Source organism: Calliphora vicina, chromosome 1 (genome assembly GCF_958450345.1).
Source record: "Calliphora vicina chromosome 1, idCalVici1.1, whole genome shotgun sequence".
Lineage (NCBI taxonomy): Eukaryota > Metazoa > Arthropoda > Insecta > Diptera > Calliphoridae > Calliphora > Calliphora vicina.
In genome coordinates, this window is record NC_088780.1 from 129,293,145 (window position 1) to 129,315,932 (window position 22,788).

At 29.9% G+C, this 22,788-nt stretch overlaps 1 protein-coding gene across 1 annotated transcript in view; it reads left to right on the forward strand.

Annotated features, from left to right (window-relative positions):
• Positions 1 to 21,231, forward strand: part of TwdlG (TweedleG) — a 97,142-nt gene extending 75,911 nt beyond the window's left edge. Inside the window, exons 2-3 of the mRNA XM_065508082.1 lie at positions 19,842 to 20,580; positions 20,830 to 21,231. Of these exons, the coding sequence (XP_065364154.1) occupies positions 19,842 to 20,580; positions 20,830 to 21,050 (960 nt within the window). The 3' untranslated portion in view covers positions 21,051 to 21,231. The remainder of the gene's footprint in view (positions 1 to 19,841; positions 20,581 to 20,829) is intronic.
• The last annotated feature ends 1,557 nt before the right edge of the window (positions 21,232 to 22,788 follow it).

The window sequence follows — 22,788 nt, forward strand, 5'->3', positions numbered from 1 at the left end:
GCATGACCGGTGTATACTGTCATTATACCCTACACCACCTGTCCGTCTGTCCGCCTGGCTGGCTGGTTGTCTGTCAATTTAAACTTTGTGCGCAAATTACAGGTCGCAATCTTGAAGATATTTATATAAAATTTGGTATTGAAACTGGCTGAAATCGGACCATTATTTGACCTAGCCCCCATACAAATGTCCTACCGAAATTGGACTTTATCGGTCTTAATTGTTTAATTTATATAGGTATCTAAACAAATTTCACTCCAAATAAGTTCTAAATATAAGAAATTCATGTCACCAAAATTTGTTACCATCGGTCCATAATTAGTTATAGCTCCCATATAGGTCAGCTTCCGAAAATCACCTTAACGTCCACAGATATGTTGGTATACACACAAAATTCAACATAAATAAGTTTCATGTAGCCATAAATAACACAACCAAATTTCATGGAGATCGGTCCATAATTAGACATATAGGCCCATTTCCGAAAATCACTTTAACGAGCATAAATCTCTTAAAAATGTTGGTATACACATAAAATTCAACATAAAGAACTTCCATATAGACATATATCGCACGACCTAATTTCATGTTGATCGGTTAATAATTAGTCATAGCTCCCATATAAGGCCCACTTCCGAAAATCAGTCACGAATATAAATTCTTGATATTTTAAAATAAAAATGTTTTTACACATTTACTTACTGTAGGGTATTATATGGTCATCGGGCTTGACCGACCATACTTTCCTACTTATTTTATTATGACCTACACCACCATATTGGAAAGGGTATAATTTGTTAGTGCTGATGTTTGTAAAAAAAAAATTTAGCAAAAAATATTCCTAACATCCACCTTAAAATATGCAATATGCTCAGGATCACTATCTGCGACGATTAAGCGATGTCCGTCCGTCTGTCCTTCCATATAAACATTGCAATCGAACTGCAGATCGCAATTTTAAAGTTAATTCGACAAAATTCGGCACAAATTTTTATATTGGCCTTAGGAGTATTGTAGCCTATTGAATTTGGTTAGAATCTGTGAATTATTTCTACTTGCCCCCTATCTGAAAATAGTTAAGCTCTCATAAATATCTTAATTATAAACATATCCAAACCAAATTCAGCCCAAATAAGTTCTTAAAGTACAGCTCCTAAGGTCACTTTCGAAAATAAATTATTGATATGTTAAAATGGAAATGTTTTGGCTCATTTACTTAGTGTAGGTAGGGCTTGAGCGACTATACTTTTTTACTTCTAATAGTATTGACTTTTTGGGCATATTGCCTCCGCATGAAACACTTCATTAACAACATATTTAATAATTTAATACGTAGACTTTTGCAAATTATTGTACTAAATGTAGATTTTAACGCAATTCTAATTAACCTTCCATTTCTTTGCGTTAAGATATATTTTCCTTAAATCACCTTAAATCACAAAATCACTCATTGCTAATATTTCAAAATAGTTACATTCCATTATTGGTACACAATGTAGGGTATTAAAAATAAGAAAAATTACAATCTCTCCATTTTGGAACATAATGTAGGGTATTAAATAAATTTAAATTAAAAATCATTTATTGTTTTTGGATGCCAAACTACATAAAACAATAAATAACAAGTATACAATAGTTGGTTGATGGACTTACTATTTGAAAAATAAAACAAATAAAAAATGAAGATAAATATCTACAAAAAAAAATTAATCAAATTTAATTTTTTGAAAAAAAAATCAACATTTACATTTCCAAAAAAAAATAATAATAAATTTAAAAAAATGTATTAACCATTCTCACACTTAAATGTGAGGGTGTAACAAAAACTCCGGAATGGATTCGAAAGATTGATGGTTTGGTTTATGAAGCTGATGAATGGCCATAAATTAAAATCATGGATACAATGAGAAATATTTTGATTTATACTACACAATGCAGAGATTGTGGTGGCTATTCGATCAAAAGACATAAATAAAACAAAATAAGGTAAAAAGTATGTAGTTACCAATGCAAAACAAATGCCAAAAATGCTCAATAACGGCCACCGTGTTTGGTAAATTAATCAAAACTGACCGCAAGCTATTACAGAAAACGTAATGATTATGTAACAGATTTTAGAGATAATGAAAACTTCATTATTTTACATTAAATTTTTATTTAGTTACATCCCACTATGTGTTTATCGGTATTTGAAAACCTATTTCGCATGATCCGTATAAAAATAGTGTTTAATTTATGCGGCGTTGGCGTTAATTCGTTTGCATTTATCAAATATATTTGAGTTAATTGTAATTTCATTAAAACGCAATGAAAATTGTGATTTAATAGTTGAAAGTTGAAACATTTTTTATTACATAATATTGAATTGAGATTTTTGTTTGGTTCACTTTGTCCAGCATTTTTGGTTTCTTACATAGCTGTAGCTAATTAACACAGTTTTATTTATGGTCTGCAATATTGACTGAAATAAAATTGCTGTATGTCGATAGCTTAAATTTGGTCATGCCATTTGTAACCTCTGAAATACTTATATGGCCATGCAGAAATGAAAACAAGTAAGAAAGTATGGTCGGTCAAGCCCGACCATATAATACCCTACACCAAGTAAATGAGTAAAAATATTTTTCTTTTAAAATATCAATAATTTGTATTCGTGAGTGATTTTCGGAAGTGGGCCTTATATGGGGGCTATGACCAATTATGGACCGATCACCATGAAATTAGGTCGTGTGATTTATGTCTATATTAAAGTTAACTATGTTGAATTTTGTGTGTATACCAACATTTTCAAGCGATTTATGCACGTTAAAGTGATTTTCGGAAGCGGGTCTATATGGGAGCTATGACTAATTATGGACCGATCGTAACAAAATTTGGTGACCTGAATTTTGTATATATAAAACTTATTTGGAGCGAAATTTGTGTAGATACATAGATAAATTAAACATTTATGACCGATAAAGTCCAATTTCGAGGGGACATTTGTATGGGGGCTAGGTGAAATAATGGACCGATTTCAGCCAGTTTCAATAGGGTTGGTCCTTGGGCCGAAAAAGTAATATGTACCAAATTTGATCGAAATATCTTCAAAATTGCGACCTGTACTCTGCGCACAAGGTTTACATGGACAGCCAGCCAGCCAGCCAACCAGACGGACGGAAGGGCGGACATCGTTTAATCGACTCAGAAAGTGATTCTAAGTCGATCGGTATACTTTAAGGTGGGTGTTAGACTAATATTTTTGGGCGTTACAAACATCTGCACAAACGCATAATACCCTCCCCACTATGGTGGTGTAGGGTATAAATAGAGCAAATACTGCAATGGTATACGATACGTTAAAGTAATAGATAAAATCTTTGCATAATTTACGTCGAAGATTGGCTATACACATGAATAGTTATATTAAGTTTGCTATATGGTTTGTAACCAACCAAATGAACTGTTCACCTAGAAAACCATGTCAGCTTGATTAGCCCACTCAGATTTATAGTCGACACATAAATTTCAGTCTAACCGGTCACCTTAACACAGGGTTAAGGCCGAAAACCTACTTTGAAAATATTTGGCCATCGGGATAATCTATCTAGAGCTCGCAATGTGAAGTATATTCTCATTAACTGTTTCCTAATTTCAATAAAATGCATGATTATTTATCCCATAATCTAACCTAATAAAGTGTATTTTTATAGAGCCTGAGAACTTTAAATTGAAATAAAACAAAGAAAATGTTTTTATTATCCATGCAATTGGCTTTATTATAGATATATTTCTGTCTTCTGTGGCCACCGCGACTCGCTTGTATATGACGTAACCTGGCGTTCAAATTTTCGCATACCCTGCGCAATAAATCAGGATTTATTTATAATTACGCGTCGAATATTCGTTTCCAAGTGCTCGATATTTTTTGGTTTATCTGAGTAGATCTGGGACTTTACACATATGGCAGTTAACAGGTCCATTTCATGACATTATTCGTTCTCCAAATGTTTCTCTCAGTGAAATGATTGAATTACGAGCTGTGTGACATGTGGCACCATTCAGCTAAAACAACATTTCTGCAATAATAATGCCTTCCAATCTAGACACGAAAAAATTAGTATGTATTTCTCTATACCACTCACCGTTTACTGTAATGTTCTGACCATCGTTATTTGTGAAGACATACGGACCTATGATTCCAAACAGTGAGTGCACCAAACAGTGAGTTTTTACATACTTATAAGTTTGTCATTCCGTTTCTAATTTCCACAATATAATTTTCCGACCCTATAAAGTATATATATTCTGAATCCTTATAGATAGCGGAGTCGATTAAGCCATGTCCGTCTGTCTGTCTGTTGAAATCAACTTTCCGAAGCCTCCAAATAACTTACATACACGATTCATGGATCAATATCTCCGGAATTCTTCCAGCTCGATTGCTATTTAAAACTGAGAAAATTGGTCCACAAATGGCTGAGACATAAGGAAAAATCCAACACAACTTCGAATTTTTACCTATTTTTGTCCTACATATGTATATCTGGATTACTAAGTCATTAATATAGACATAATGGATATCTAATGATAGATATTTCAAAGACCTTTGCAACTTCGACAATGGCTTAATGATTGTCATATCTCCAAATATGGCAATTATGTTTATTGACATAGACATTTATCCAAAAGAGTTCATCACTAAACAAAATTTGCAAATGAAATTGTGCATCAGTAGCGATGTTTCCTTCGACCCATTCACCAAATGTGCGATGCGAACGATGATTGTAATGCATCAATTCCTATACCAGTTGAATTTTATAAGCGCGAAAACCAAGATCCTTACTATTTTGAGATCCTTCATATTCAGAGATATGATAAGTTGCTTTTTATACCCTATACCACCATAATGGGGAGGGTATTGTGCCTTTGAGCTAATGTTTGTAACCTTAAAGTATACCGAACCACTCAGACTCACTTTCTGAGTTGATTAACCGATGCATCGCCATGTCCGCCCGTCTGGCTGGCTGGCTGTCCATGTAAACTATGTGCACCACATGCATTTTTGTTGGCACAATGACGAAGACTGTTGAAACTGCCTGAAATCGGTCCATTATTCCACGTATCCCCCATACAAATGTCCTTCCGAAATAGGACTTTTTCGGTCAAAAATATTTCATTTATATAGTATCTACACAAATTTCATTCCAAATAAGTTTTAGATATACAGAAGTCATGTCACCTAATTTTATGATGATCGGTCCACTAACTAAAATCACTTTAACGATCATAAATCTTTTAAAAATGTTTGAATCTAAATATACATTAACAATCGGTCGGTCGATCGGTCCATAGTTGATCATAGCTCCCATATAAATGCCCCAAGAACAAAGTCTATTGAATTTGGTTAGAATTGGTCGATTATTTTTCCTAGATTCCATACGATTGCCCTATCTGAAAATATTTAAGCTCTCATAAATATCTTAGTTATATAGATATCCAAACCACATATAAGCCGAACTCGCAACACCAAATTTTGTAATAATCGGTCCATAATTAGTCACAGCACACATACATATAAGGCCCACTTCCGAAAATTACTTTAACTAGCATAAATCTCTTACAAATGTTGGCATACCAATAAAATTTAACACAAATAAGTTATATGTATATAAAAGCCATTTCACCAAATTTTATAACGATCGATCCATAATTGGTCATATCTCCCTTTTGAGGCCCACTTCCGAAATTTATTTTAACGAGTATAGATTTCTCAAAAATGTTAGTATTCAAATAAAATTCAACACAAATAAGTTTCATATATACAGAAGATATGACACCTAAATGTATGGCAATTGGTCTATATTTAGTCATAGCTCCCATATAAATTTGAAAAGAAAACTGTTTAGAATCATATTCTTGGCGTAGGGTGTCATATGGTTGGTCTTGATCGACTATACTTTCTTATTTATTTCATTCAAGATTAATATTTCCTCTTGAAACCATGGTTTGATACAGTCTTTTTAGGGCGACTTTGATGGCTAATGAAGTAATTTTTTTAATATAAACGTTAGAGTTAATTTCAAAAATTTGATTTGCGGGTATCATCATTTAACCCTATATCGACCGAAGGTACTTATACGTACCATAACAATAATAAGCTTACAAAATGAAAACAAAACATATTTTGACCCTTTTTGCCCAAAAGTACTTTGAAGTACAATATCATCTTTGGAATAATATATTTTTTTGTATTCGCAAACTCGTTTACCCAGAATAACAGTGAATTATTTCATGTTTATTTATTTTGTAATGACAAAAAATACTGTTTCGTAAAATCCCATAAAATAAACTTGTAATAAAAAATTTTATAAAAGTTAAACAACTAATCAATCTATCTATATATGGGGCATTTCATGTCAAGTGAACCAACTTTTGAAATCGATTTTCAACAAGATCGGTCGAGAACTCTCTGAGTTATATGGGGTCAAATTTCGACATTTTGGTCAACCAGGGGTTTTTTCTTATCCATGTAACTTATTACCTATTGTTCCCATATATAAAAAATTCAAAAATTCAGGGTAAAACTCGGATTTTTTTTTTTCAATTCAGTCAACTTATTTTCAAATAAATAAGAACAGGCAGGTGTATTTGGGTTGGAGAAACTTGAAGAACTAACATTAGTAAATGACACCGGGCGAAGCCAGGGCGGTCAACTAGTACATGTAAACAAAAATCTATGAGTTTTTTTATCTTTTGGTTGACGCTGACCTAACGGTACCAGGTCCCTTTCGGTACCTTGCAGGTCCTCCACAAAGTTAAAATTTTGTAAATAACTTCCTGAATTTTCAACGATTTAATGTCTTGGTCCACAAGGGGTTAAAACAGCTTTAAAAATGTTTTGTTAAGGCAAACTAATAAAAACAAGTTATTTATTTAACAAGAATATAATAATTATTTTGATACGCTAAAATGCTTTTTCACCGTGCATGTTTAAAAAAAATCTAAAATTCTTTTTTTTATTTTTTGTATTTTATTTTTAAGGATTCAAAAAACATCAATTGTATTAATTTTTGATGCAGAATCGACTGGTGAAATCAGATTTGCAATATATTCAACCGTTTTTGCTCTACAGAAAAATGTGTTCAACATTAGCGTCTTTAGGTGCGTTGAACCACTACAAGGAGTGAAAATTTTCAAAAAAAAAAGAAAGCCGTTATTTTGATCTACTCAATAATCTTAAGAAAAATTGTGATACCCGAAAAACAAATGAAGTGACCTGGTCAAAAACAAAGTCTAATAAACATGTATATATTTTTATATTTTCTAAAAATTAAAGTTCAATTAGTAGTAATAAATCTGGTTGCCTCATAATGAACTCATTAACCCATCATTGATATTTAAAACACATACATATATCGCAGCTTCCACACGTTGCCATTATTTAATGGTCATGTTGAAAATTACAACATGAGTCGTAATATTTAATCAGCAGGTGGATTTTTTAGGTATTTTTTAATATTTTGCTCTGATCTTCTTTTTATCTATTGGCCATCTTTATAAACATCATTAACTGCGATTGTTATTTTCAATTTTGTTTTAAAGTTATTTATACTGGTACATGTATTTGTTTTATATCTTCATTTGTTTTTGACCAAATATATTTTGTATTTTATGTGCAAATTTGAAAATAATCCAATTAATACAACGATTAAAATTTTTAATAATAAACCGTGGCGAATTACTTGAATTGAGGCAAAATAAATTTATCAAAATTACTCTTAACAATAGTTAGCAGAGTGTGACATCAAGGATAAATATTTGATGTTTAAAAATTATTAGGGTAAATAAATCCCAGCGAACATATTAAATAAGATGTGAAATACATATATATTGTTGCCTTAATATAGAAAGGCCCTAACTGGTGTTTTTTAAGTCGAGATTTGTTGGTCTTACAAAAAAACACGAGTTAGGGCCTTTCTATATTAAGGTAACGATATATATATTTTATTTTAACTAAATTATATATAATTTCTTTTGTTATAAAACATTTTCTTAAATAAATAAAATTCTATAAATTTAATATTTCCTGTACTTTTTTAATAAACAACTTTTATACAATTTGTTTATTAATTTCACAAGTGACTAGATTTTATTTTTAAACTGAAAGAGATATCTACAACTATTCTAAATACCTGTCTAGTTTTTGACGCATTTTGTGGTTTATGTATTAGGTAGGTACTCGTATTTAGTTTTGCCTTTTTATTTTATTTCACGCTCATTAATGATAGATGGTATTTATGAAACATTTAAACATAAATTGTGAATAGTGAATAAATTAACACATTGAATTTTTTTTATAGCAGTTAGTTTTTTCGGGTTTTAGTTTAAAGAAAACATTTCCGCTTTGATGTTTATGTATTTGAGATAAACACAATTAGTATTTGTTAAAATTTTGTGTGTTTAATTGCAATTTAAAAGTATTAAACCAATTTAGAAGATAATTAATTAGTTTATAATATTGCAAAATAAATTTATTATTTGCCTTATATAAAAAACAAATAAGAATGTATAGTCGGCCAAGCACGACCATATAATACCCTACCTATGAGTTAAACTTTTATGACAAAAAAGTCATATTTCTGGATTACATTTGTATGGGGGCTATGTAAAATAACGGACCGATTTCATCAATTTTCAATATGCTTTGTCCTAGTATGTGCTAAATCTTATAGAAATATCCGCAGAAAGTGGTTATCAGTCGATCGGTAAACTTTAGACTATATTTATGGGCTTTACATACATACATCAGCACAAACGCAATATACCCTACCCACAAACCTGCCTATGGCGTTTTGCAATTGAGGAGCCGCAGAACAAAAGGTACTTTTCGCATTTTTTGACAAATTTATTTTTTTGTATTTTTATAATATTTGAGTTGAAATTTTCTTGAAACAATCAAGTTAACAAAATAGTTTTTAATTTTTATACTCTACACCACCATAGTGGAGAGGGTATAATGCGTTATGCAGATGTTTGTAATGCCCAAAAATATTAGTTTAACACCTTAAAATATACCGATCGACTTAGAATCACTTTCTGAGTCGATTAAACGATGTCAGTCCGTCCGCCTTGCTGGCTGGTTGTCTGTCCATGTAAACCTTGTGCGCAAAGTACAGGTCGCAATTTTGAAGATATTTCTATAAAATTTGGTACATATAACTTGTTCGGCCCAAGGCTTGTTCGGAAATTGGCTGAAATCGGTCCATTATTTCACCTAGCCCCCATACAAATGTCCTCCAGAAATTGGACTTTATCGGTCATAAATGTTTAATTTATATAGGTATCTACACAAAATTCGCTCCAAATAAGTTTTATATATACAAAATTATATAAATCCATAATTAGTCATAGCTCCCATATAGATTCGCTTCCGAAAATCAGTTTAACGTGCATAAATCGCTTAAAAATGTTGGTATACTCACAAAATTCAACATAGTAAACTTTCAAATAGACATAAATGACATGACCTAACTTCATGGTGTTCGGTCCATAATTGGTCATAGCCCCCATATAAGGCCCACTTCCAAAAATCACTCAAAAATATAAATTATTGAAATTTTAAAAGCAAAATGTTTTTGCTCTTTTACTTAGTGTAGGGTATTATATGGTAGGGTATTATATGGTATTATAAGCAAATGATTTCTAAAAAAATTGGTGCTTAACAAAACATACAACACTAGTATAAAACGAAAAAAATAATACATATATTTAATTTTAATGTGTAATTTGTTTATATATTAGATCAGGATTAAAAACATTCGAATGTTTTTAATCCGAAAATATTTTGAATGAATGCATTCATTCAAAATATTTTCGTTGTAAAAAAACGCATTAAAAACGTACTTTATAATTTTGTTTTTAACAAAACGTACTTTTTTATTTTTTAACAAAAGGTTCTTGTTCCAAAATAAAAATGGTTTTATATCAAACATCATTAACATTTAATGTGGTGACTTATGGCAGTTAGATGTATCTATTGATAAGTAAGAAACTTGTCACCATTTTCAAGTTCATGCAGTTTTTTAAGGGGGAAAAATTAATAAAACTCAATTTCTCAAAAATTTAAAATGAGAAAAAAAAGTAGCTTATGTTCTGCGGCTTCTCAATTATCTCACGTTATGCTATTAATTAACTAAGCTTAAAATCAGACCATGTTTTAAAGATATATCCCAATTCAATTTTTCAAAAATAAAACGACAATATTATAAAAAAAAATAAATCCATTATATCTTAATCTTAAATAATTCCAAAATAATTTACACATTTCACTCATACAAATTATAAAACTAGATTTTTAGTGAAAAGAAAAAATAATAAATTATGTATATTTTATAACTGTTAAATAATCAATCTTTACATATACCGCATATAAATTTACATTGTTGTTAAAATATTATTGAATCATAATGCATATAATTATGTACAATACCTTTAAAATTCAAAACCATAAAAACAGGTTACAAAATTTGTAATTTAAGCTGTCAAAAGCAACATATTTATCAATATTTTAAAAAATGACTTGGAAATATTTAAGTTTATTTACAAATAAGATTTTCTTTAAATTTTTGAAACTCATTAAATTACTGTACGCCCTAGTAATAAAATTTTGTCTTGAAGTTAATTAAAATACCTTCATAAATGTGCATGCAAAGTTGTATGACTGGCTGTCTGGTTAAAATCAATCAAATTTTGGAGGATCGTTAAAATTTTTGAAAAATGTGTAATTACTTTTATTAATTTTCTTAAAAAATAATACAAATGTTAAGATGTAAACATTAGGGATGGTCTTAGTTTGCACTTTTTTCAATTCAAAATTTGGGTCAAAGTATTAATATTTTCAAATAAATTTTAAGTTGAATAAAAAATTGTTTTCGTATTTCATAGCTGTTTAAATATAAAATTAAAACAAACAAGCAGCTGTGCCGAATCTTGTATAGCCAAAATCAATATGTAGTTATGTTCCAAAACTATACAGAATTTGATAGAGTGATATATTTCTTAAAACTTTAAACGATTTTTAAAAGACTGCTTTAGGGTAGGTCGTACTACTTTAGTACCTCCAACTAATTTTAATTTTTAATTTTTTTTTAGAAATTTTCCAAATTCAACAATAGTTATTTTAATTTTTTTCTCTGAAAACCTATTCTTTTTAGGACAGGGTTTTAAAGATTATTTTATATAGACAAAAATGAGACATTAATTATTAAAATCGTTTTATATTTGCAAAAGTTATTGAAGTTTTTCGAAAAGTAATTCAGACACAATTTTTTAATACGATCGGTCAAGAACTCTCTGAGTTAAAGGGGGTCAAAATTTGACATTTTGGCCAAACATATATTACATATATTATTACTTATTTCTCCAATCTTTCGAAAAAAAATATTTAAAAACAAAATACAAAATTATTAATATTTTTTTCCGAAATCAAAAACTTTTTTGACTTTTTTTTAAAATGGACCCTTTTTTTGTTTTTTTCTCTTAAACAAAACATTTATTTTGATAGATATCGAACTCGCATCCCACTAAGTGACCAAATAGGTCTTAAAGGAAAATATCTAAGCTTTATTTTAAGAGAAAAAAAGATCCCATTTAAAAAAAATGTCAAAAAAGTTTTTTGTTTCGGAAAAAAATTATTAAAACTTTTTTTTTTTAATATTTTTTTCGAAAGATTGGAGAAATAGCTATCTAAAATATTTAGGACACATTTTGCTAAGAACAATAGGTAATAGTTACATGGATGAGAAAAATCACATGTTTGCCAAAATGTCAAATTTTGAGCCCCTATAATTCAGAGAGTTCTTTGACCGATCTTGTTGAAAAATTGTGTCTGAATCGAGGTCTAACCTCGGTGAAAATTTCATCCCAATCGGAAGACATCGATTTTAAAAGTTGATTCACTTGACGGAAATCCCCAAAATATTTAATTTGGTATAGATTTCTGTTTTTTTTTCATATGCCTGTCGGAGATTGGGGCAATGAGCAAAATATGAGAGTCGATTTCAATGCACGCAAGACTCAATGTTGTATGTTAACTCACAAACGCACAACAGATCATGTTGCTCCATCTGTTTTATGGGTGGTGTAAATATTAAGGAAGCTCTTGATGTTCTAGGCATGAGTATTCAGTGCGATATCTGCTGAACAAAACACATTTTTCGAGTGTCGAAAGAAGCATTCAAGTGCCTTGGTTTTCTAAAACAGTGTAAGAATTACTTCACTCCATCTGATCACCTTTTTACACCACTTATATCCGACCTAAAATGAATTACAACTCTCATCTGTGGGCCTGTACTTCGAACTCTATTTTGGAGTTAGTCGACAGCGTACAGGAGAGGGCGAAGATGATTATCGGTGACAGTAGGGTATCCAGCTCTATTGACTCACTCAATACATGGAACATCGTCGCAATGTGGGTTGTGTTTCACTGTTCTACCGATACTACAATGGTACTCTGCTGAAATTAGGGAACTTGTTCCCGAAACCCGTAGTTTTTTACGCAACACACGCTCTTCGGCAGGGGCACATCAATACGTTGTCGACTGGACAGTGAATCGCACAACACATTACAGGGAAAATTCGTTCTTTAGCCGTACTGTCCGTATGTGGAATTAGCTTTCTCCTGAAGTCTTTCCTGTCACTTTCAATATAGATAATTCAAATCAAATGTCCACAAACACTACTCCATCTATCTCCATCTATTGTGGAAAACATGTGAAATACATCTCTCAATCTTATTTTTCGCACGAAATTAAAACAAACAGCTGATCATTTGTTGCATATAAAATTTTTCGCATTAAAAATCCATAATTTTTCGCAAATATGAGCAGAGTACTAGGCTTAACTCGTTTTATAACTCCCTTGTACATAAGCTGTTGGTAGTCTAAGTTTAAGGGTGACCGTCGGCCAATAGCCAATACTCCGGCTCTTCATTTAACAACAAAAATAGATTTTTTAACGAAAATCCATAAAATTATAACATGCTATTAAAGGTTGGGTCACACATGGCAAACATTTGATGAAAAAGACGTAACCACTAAATAAAATATATTTGAATTCATTTATTTATTTCAAAAACCTATTTTACTTAAGATGATTTAAATCAAAACAATTGGTTTTATTTTATTTGATGCTGTTTGATCTTACAAAACACTTGTAAGACTAAATACGTCAAACAAATTTGTGCAACAAAAAGTGGTTACACTTTTTTGAGTAAATATTTACCGTGTGTGACCCTACCATTAGTCATGCTTGCTCAGCAACATTTTTCTTTTCATGTTTAAAAATCAATTATGCAACGGTATTAAAAAAACAAAAATATGTAATAATAAACAAATCTTCATTACTTCAAGAAAACCGATTAAGTGTAAAAACTGACCTATCTTTATCTGCTGGTGATTTATTGCTCCCTGTTTTTTGAAATAAAAAACACCATTATAAATAATGCCTGTGTAGACAATAACACACAATCTTCATACCATATGCTTAAAGGTGTCAACCACATACTGTGAGCCATAAAATAAAACGATGTACAACTTTAAATATCCATTTAATAACTTACGTTTAATTTCAAGTAGAATACTCTAGAGAAACAACACGAAAGTACTGATACTTTATATTTGTATGGCACAATAACATGCCACACTACATGGTGTCTTCTTTATGGCCTAACTGCCGCTAGTAGTGGCATCTTCATTTACATAATCGAACAATTAGTTGTGGAACATGAACAACAACAAAAAGGCAACAGATTTCATTAAAAATTATATAAGATTTATAACTGCAGAAATTATACATCTTCGTTTTTTTCTTGTGCTCTTGTAATGGGGTCTTGTTCGTAAATTATTGCAGACTTCCGGCGAGATGACAAGATCAGTTGATACACCCTAAATGTTTTTTTTTTTTATTTTGAGCTTCGAGTATTCGTGCTAAAGTCTCATTATGTGGTTTTCGTTAAACATTATTTGGCATTTAATCATGATTTTTTTTTTGTTATTTTTATAATTTATATTTAAATTTTAATTTAAAATTTATAGCATGGTCAAGAGTGTTTTGTAAGCAAAATCATGCGCATCTTTGTTTTTTTTTTGGGCAATTTCATTACAGGGTTAAGTAAAAAATTTCAATTGGTCGTTATGTACGCATGAGATTTTAATAAATGATTAGTTATATTTTAAATTTGTTTGTAATTTGAAAATAATATTGTTACCAGATATTCGAATTTAAAAAAACATTTAGATAAACGTATGTATTATGTAAATTATTTATATATTTGAAGTAGCTAAGGTCAAAACCTTAACGTATACAGTAGTTCTATATTAAATTTAGATCGGTCAACAATGTTTCGTAGCTCCCATATAAGCACCAATCTCGAAAATTTCATTAGAGTGAATAAATCTCTGAAATATGTTAGAATCCAAATAAAATTCAACACTATATTTCATATATACCCAAATTATCCCATCAAATTTTAAGACCATCGGTCCATAATTAGTCATAGCTCCCATGTAAGGCCACAGCAAAATAAAACTGTTAATAATCATATACTCCGTGTAGGGTATCATATGGTCGGGCTTGCCCGACTATACTTTCTTACTTGTTTTAAATTGAAACATTATTATATACACCACCTTATATACATATCTAGATCGTGTTAGAATCTTATGAGGACCCAGAATATATCTGTGGACTTTTGACAAAACAACTTAAGTGGAATTTTTAAATTTTTCAGGAGAGTGTAAAAACTTTTGAATTGATCGATAATTATTTCATTATTTGTCCTTAAAGAATTTCGAAAGCTTTTTTATAATTCTTTGAGACAAATAATAAAGTTCTTCAACGACAAATAATAAAATAAATATCGATCAATTCAACAGTTTTTACGCTATCCTGAAAAATTTTAAAATTTCACTTAATTTGTTTTGTCAAAAGTCCACAGATATATACTCTTTGATTCTACGACCAATACTTCGATATGTTACCCCCATATTTTTTGATGGTGGGTATAAAAACCATTTAAGTCAATTTGTCGAAAAAACTTCACACACCACATCGAAGCCATTTAAAAATGACTTATTTATTTTTTTATTCCCAGTATGCTGTATATTTTGACAGTGATAAAATTATTAGAAAACTGAATGTTTTTCAACTTTTGTATAAAATCTTAAGTTGTTTAGCTAGGTCAATTCTTTTAAGGCGTCTGTGTCCATCAAATGTCATAATAGTTTTTTCAAATAGTTAAAACAGGATTATTTTATCCCCTCATGTATTATAGGGATATTGAGAACTAAACTTCAAATAATGTTATGGCTGTCATAAAATACTTCCTTTACGAGTTATCAACATATGAGCTAGGCGCAGTGGAAAATTTTGGTAATTTTCGGATCAAAAATCTGTAACTTTTTAATGGATGAGTATTTCTGTAATATTTCTGTTGAATAGGTGGGACTTTAAGCTTTAATTTGTATTTACGGACATATAAATCGAATCATTATAAAAAAAGTTATGAGCGGTAAAAATAAATGTTTTATTTATTTTTTAGTTTTTCTATAAAAGTGAGACGTTAAGACAAGTAAAAGAGGTGTTTTTATGTATTTTCTCATTAGATTTAATTGCATTAACAACTGACATTTGTTAATAGCTTTTTAGCTTCGATTTTTTTTAGAAAATGGCAAAGTTAAAATTTTTTATTTTGGTGATTATTTAAGTAAGTTTTTGGCGCTACAGTGAAAAAAAAATTGGAAAACGACCTATCGCTTGTTATAGCTCTTGCTGAGTATATTACAAATTATGTCAAACACTCTAAAATTCAGACTTTATTCTAAAAAATCCATTTTCAGTGATGTTCGTCAACTTATCCACCTGTAACCAGTCAGTTTTTTGATACATTTGTAAGTCATAAGTATTGTTTTTGTTAATAATATCTAACAAAAAAACCAAATTTATCAACTTTTTTGATTTTAGTAGCATTTCATTGATTATTTTGATATGAGAGCTTATAAAAATTTATACCGATCTCTAAAGAAAATAGTTCTTAATAAAATGTAGTTTTAATTGTTCAAATCGGATGAAAATTTTCAAAGTTATTCAGCTTTTCATTAACACCACTTTTAGTATTTTCTCCCCCAGCTCATTTAAAAAAACCGAAATAAAAAAATGTGCTAAACTTTTTATAAAAACTTACATAATTTCTTGGAATATACATTTTACGCATACATTTTATGAAAGCTTAATTCTTTGTCTCTCCATAATTGTTTAAATTATGTTCTTTTTTAATAACAAACGCAAAACTGCTAAGATAAAAAAAGCTCATTAAATTTAAAATGTTTTTAATTTCTGAGCTGCTCAACGTTATTTCTTGCCATTTGTTTATAGGAACGAAAAGGCAGTTTGTTTTTAATATATATTTTAGATAATAAGTCAAACGTTAATTCTATATTAAAACTAGATCGGAGGCAACAACAGTTAAAATCCTAGTCAAAGTTGCGTAGGTAAGTCAAAAATTAATAAATTTCGAATCTATTAACAATATATAAGATAAGATAACGTTTCCAACAATGTATAACACTCCTAAAAAAACTAACCATAAATATTAAAGATACGTTCTTGAATATGGTATAATTTTATTTTCCATATTTTCGAATACTTCTGTTGACATAGTAACTATAAGTTTTTCAAATAATTATTGTTTGCCATCTTAGCTCTACGATAGAACTTGTTTTATAGTTAATTTCAAAGATTTGCAAAAATCAAATATGAGATGCATTCACCTTATATTATCCACGGTGGCTACGTTTTGTTTACTATCAAACATTAAAAAAAAAACTAGCACAAAACTGGAAAAAAGAAACCAATCCAATTTCAATTCTGTCAGCTTGTTTTTCTTCAGTAGTTTAATAGTTCTAATATTATCATAACTTATTTAGTACTTCGACCCACTGTGTATTGTAAGTTATTTTCAAAATTAATTAACAAATGACCTACCCAAAAAGTAGCATAATTGCAGGTGATAAATTTAGTAAAACAATTAAAGTTTAATTTAAATTAAAAAACAAATGTTTTCAATAAAAAATTGTTATCTCAGACATCTAAAAACCCTTCTAATTATAAACTAAAAATTAATTATTTTCTTTTTATTTCAAATGTATAAAACTGCATTGTACTCTCTTCAAGTGCGTATCTCGCCTACAATCAAGGCTGTTGTTGTTACCAGTAATTAAAACAGTTTGAAGAAAACATTACACTCTCCAATACTCACACTCATAAAATGATCATGCTCATCAACACTATCATCATCACCAATAGCAAAGCTCTCAAATTGTTTATGTTGAGCTGTATACAGGTATTTTAGTATGTATGTATGTAATATTGAATTCATTTTGTATCTGTATCTTTCATAAACCACTGGTTTTTAACAGTATTTACTTCTTCTTTCATTTATTTTAGGTTTCGTATATGTATTTTCGAAGTTTTTTTTTGTGGTCATTTGAATAGTTGATCTCTGAAATAGTTTGCAACAACGCATTTCATCTCAGTTCGTGTTTATAAAAGTTTGTACTATTTTTTATTAACATTTAGTAGATTTTAGATTGTCAATTGATACACAAAGGTTGACACAGGTGTTGAATTTAAAACAAAATATAAAAAAAATATATTTAAAATATGCATGGTTTTATAGTAAGTGAATATGAAAGTTGTGTGATAAAATTACATTTTTTTTAATCAGATATATTTAAATAAAGAATATAAAAATAAAATTAACTATATTCAAATAATGCTTACTTGATGGCATTTATTAAAAAAATGGAAACATAAATATAAAAAAAGATATATATTTTAAAAATAATATCAAAAATATATTAACAAGTGCTTAAACAATTAAAATAATAAAAAATGGATAAAGAATTTTTTAAACCAAAGTGATAATAAGAATCGTTTAATAGATATAAAGGGTCTTTCATTAAGTGTGCGAGATATTATCGAAATATTTTATTCGTTAGAAAGGCCCATCTATATGCCATTATGTACGGAATATAAAATTACGTGGGTAATTATGGCTTTGTGGTTTGCTGTGAATTGTGTCATAGAACTGAAAAAGTGGTATTTTATTTTCTTAAAAGTAAATCTAACAACCATATATTTCTTACATAAAAATACGAAATATTTAATAAAGTTTATAAAATTCATCTATTCAAAAATCGAATAAAATCGGCTATTTGTTTCAACTATAGATCCATATTTAACACCTGTCCAATAGACCGACTCATAGAAAAAAGCGATTTTGTTACCCGCGAACAAATTTACAAATGTACAAATTTTTAAAACACAATTAAAGATTATTTTCTTAAATCAAATACATTTTTATTTAAAATTTGTTTAAAAAAAATAAACATTTTCTTAAAAAATCCTTGAAAATCATGCATATTGTGCAATATCCAAATATTAAGGACCAGACTGGATATGTGTATACACTGTTAGATTAAACTTGAAATGCCCTATCAAATGATATACCATATTGTATATGTCTTAGGATAAAATATAAATTTTATCAAAAAAAAAACCTTTTTTAATGTTCTAGCTCACGAACGGTTATTACTAGACCAAAGATACAAAGGTTTATTTTGAGGGCGATAACAAAATCCTTTTTTTCTATGAGTCGGTCTATTAGACAGGTATTAAAAAGTGATCTATAGTATGTAGCCGACTTTATTCGATTTTGAATAGATGACTTTTATAAACTTTATGAATTTTTTCCTATTTTTATTTTGAGAGGGGTAACAAAATCACTTTTTTACGCTCCTTTGTCCTCTCTATATGAAGTGTGTCGCTCTAATCTCCAAGCTATCCATCAATATCATATAAAGCGCATTGTAAAACGGATATTTCTAGATTGGACTATACAGCAACAGATTAATATACGATTATCCCACAATTTTTTTGTTTTCTTACTAATTATTGTTTGCAATAAATATTTATAAATATTACATTTTTAACTAAAAATTAAACGAAATGTTTACAAAATCCCTATCTGACTCGACTTGACGTCATCCATGCGTCCGTCTGGCTGGGTGTCCATATAAACTTGTGCACAAAGAACAAGTTGCAATTTTAAAGACGTTTGGTATTTCCGTTATTTTTGTTCAATCCAAAGAGGAAGCCTATTTAAATGGGTTGAAATCGATTCATTATTTCATATACAGTCTCAATACAAATATCCCCCGAAATAGAACTTTTTTGTCATAAATGTGTGATTTATATAGGTATTCACATTGTTCCCACATAAGGCCCACTACCGAAAATCTTTTTCAAGTACTGATATCGAGATAAAATTTAACTCAAAGTTTTATACGCACAGAGGCTTCATTACATTCATTTAAATGTGTTGAAATCGATTCATTATTTCACACAGTCTCAATACAAATGTCCCCCGAAATAGAATTTTTTTGTCATAAATGTCTAATTTATATAGGTATTCACTTATTTACCACATAAGGTTTTTGCTGATTTTAATAAATAGATAAATATAGCCTTGGGGGAAGAAACAAACTCAGAACTAGTTACGTGTCTGGTAACTAAACCTATTGGATAACCAGTATAAGGTTCCGATTAAAGTGTGTTCTTGTACTGTCAAAACATTAAACAATGAGGCCATCCAAAATATAGACCACATTTGACAGCCATCGATTTGTTAAAATTATATTACGTACTATTTTGTTTATGTATTTCTTTGCCAAAAAGCTAACGCATGCAATTTCATTATTCATTTGATTGTTTAACTAATACATTTTGTTTTCATTCAATAGGTCATTTGTCTCTGTGCTACAGTCCTAGCTGCACCTCAGGGCTACAACTACAATCAACAACAACAGCAACAGAATGGCTTTTCAGTCAGTTTGCCCAACTTCAATACAAATGCCCAAGTATCCACAACAACAAAAACACAAGAAACACATGGATTCTTGCAACAGGCAGTCAACTCAGGCAACCTGCAGCAAGCATTGTTGGGTGGACAAACTGCACACAATACACAACAATTTTCAGTAGTTCCCAAATTTCCACAATATCAACCAGCTAGACAGCAGAACTTTGGCTTCGCTGGAGTACAACAGCAGCAACAGGCTCCGTTGGTAGGAAACTTTGCAGGACAACATCAACAGCAATTCAATGGATATCAACAACAGCAACAACAATACCCAACACAAGATACAGTAACTAAAGATATCTATGTACATGTTGCCCCAGAAGATGGCGAGGATCAAAGATACCAACAACCTGCCTTGCCACCAGCACCACCACGTAAACACTATCGTATTGTTTTCATTAAGGCTCCCTCTCAAAATATCAACAAGGCTGCTCTACGCATTCAACAAGCACCAACTGAAGAGAAGACCATCATTTATGTTTTGACCAAGAAACCCGATCCCTTGGACTTGCAGGCCGCCATTCAAGACGTTCAACCTAAACAGCCTAGCAAACCGGAAGTATATTTCATTAAGTACAAGACCCAAGAAGAGGCACAACATGCACAACGTACCATTCAAGGTGAGTGACATGAGTTTAGCATAAAATGACGATTTGATAACAAATGATTTTTATGATTTTTTGGTAACAACATGAATACAGCAAAAAAAAAAAAAAAAAAAGAGAACTGAAACATAAACTAAAAAACAAATGAACTTGAAATGAATTTATTCATAGATTCTGTTTTTTTTTTTTCTTGTGAATATATATTTTTAAAAGTTGTATTAATTTGTTTATAAATGTGATTCATGTTTAATTTTCTTATCACAGCTCAATATGATCAACTTGGCGGCACTTCACAAGTATCAGATGAAGGCATTGCACCCGTGGCCTCGGTAATTGGTTCTTTAGATGGTTCTCAACAATCCGCTTTGGACTTTTCCAATGGCTCCGGTCACTCTAGCACATCATCGCATTCCAGCTCCAGTTTTAATTCTGGCGCAGCTGTAAATAATGGCAGTAAATATTTGCCACCAATTGTGAAATTGTAAAATTTCGTAAGAAAGTGTTAATTATATTTTTCTTTAATTCCATAACAAACATGACTGATTTGCCATTAAATGCCACCATAAAGATTTCTTTTCTAAATCGTCATTTTCTACTCTTTCAATTAATTTTAATTTAATTAACAACATTTATTTACACGTAACGCATCATGACAAATGTACCTTTTGATGATAAAAATCAAGAAAATTACAAATTTCTAATTATCAGAAATAAAAGTGAAACTTAACTAATTAACTTTATATTATATAATTTTCTTAATTATTGGTATTTTCAGTTTTATTGTTTTTTTATGTGAATTGTTGCGTTATATATATTTTTGTTAAATTTGTTGTAAATTTATTTGTTTCATTTGTTAATTTTAATTATTTACATACATAATTATTGATTATTGTTCATTGTTGTTTTAAGCCATATTTTTTACAAAAAAAAAACAAAAAAAATATATGTAAATAAATATCAAATATTTACATTAAAATATTTTTTTAATAAAAAATAATATTCAAATGATTTTATTGTTAGCCGAATTTTACACCATTTCTGTTGAAAACCAGTCAAGCGAATTTAAATCAAATTGGTTTTATATATTTCTCATCTCATCTCAAGTAATACAGTTTTAAAAAATTTGGGGTATTCACATGGCCTGCTATTAGTCATATTGTCATAATGTCCTAATATATTATAATAGTTGTTTTTGTGTTTTAAACAAAAAAAAAAAGTATTATTTTATGACAAAACAATAAACATAGTTCAAATAGTGTTATTAGTTTAAAACTTTTTTGTTTGAAACACAACAAAAATTAGTTTAAACTGTCATAATATATTAGGACATTATGAAAATATGACCAAATTGTATAAAATTGACGCTATATCTGCTAATAATTCAAATGCAAACATAGGTCTAAAGTAGGAATTGAACCAGTAACCATTAAATTGATAGACTAATACGATAGAGTGTGTTATCAATATGTAAAATCAATGTAACATCAATATTGTTTATGTCCAATTTCATCACGATATTAATTATTATAAGACAGTTATGAATCTTCAAGTCATTTTGAAAAGTATTATTATATATTTTACAGTTTTTATACCCTACACCACCATAGTGGGGAGGGTATTATGCGTTTGTGCAGGTGTTTGTAACGCCCAAAAATATTAGTCTAACACCCACCTTAAAGTATGCCGATCGACTTAGAATCACTTTCTGAGTCGATTAAACGATGTCCGTCCGTCTGGTCGGCTGGCTGGCTGTCCATGTAAACCTTGTGCGCAGAGTACAGGTCGAAATTTTAAAGATATTTCGATCAAATTTGGTACATAATATTTTTTTGGTCCATGGACCAAGCCTGTTGAAACTGGCTGAAATCGGTCCATTATTTCACCTAGCCCCCATACAAATGTCCTTCCGAAATTGGACTTTATCGGTCATAAATGTTTAATTTATAAATGTATCTCCACAAATTGAGCTCCAAACAAGATTTATATAAACAGAATTCATGTCACCAAATTTTGTTACGATCGGTCCATAATTAGTCATAGCTCCCATATAGACCCGCTTCCGAGAATCACTTTAACGTGCATAAATCGCTTAAAAATGTTGGTATACTCACAAAATTCAACATAGTAAACTCTCATGTAGACACAAATCACACGACCTAATTTCATGGTGATCGGTCCATAATTGATCATAGCCCCCATATAAGGCCCACTTCCGAAAATCAC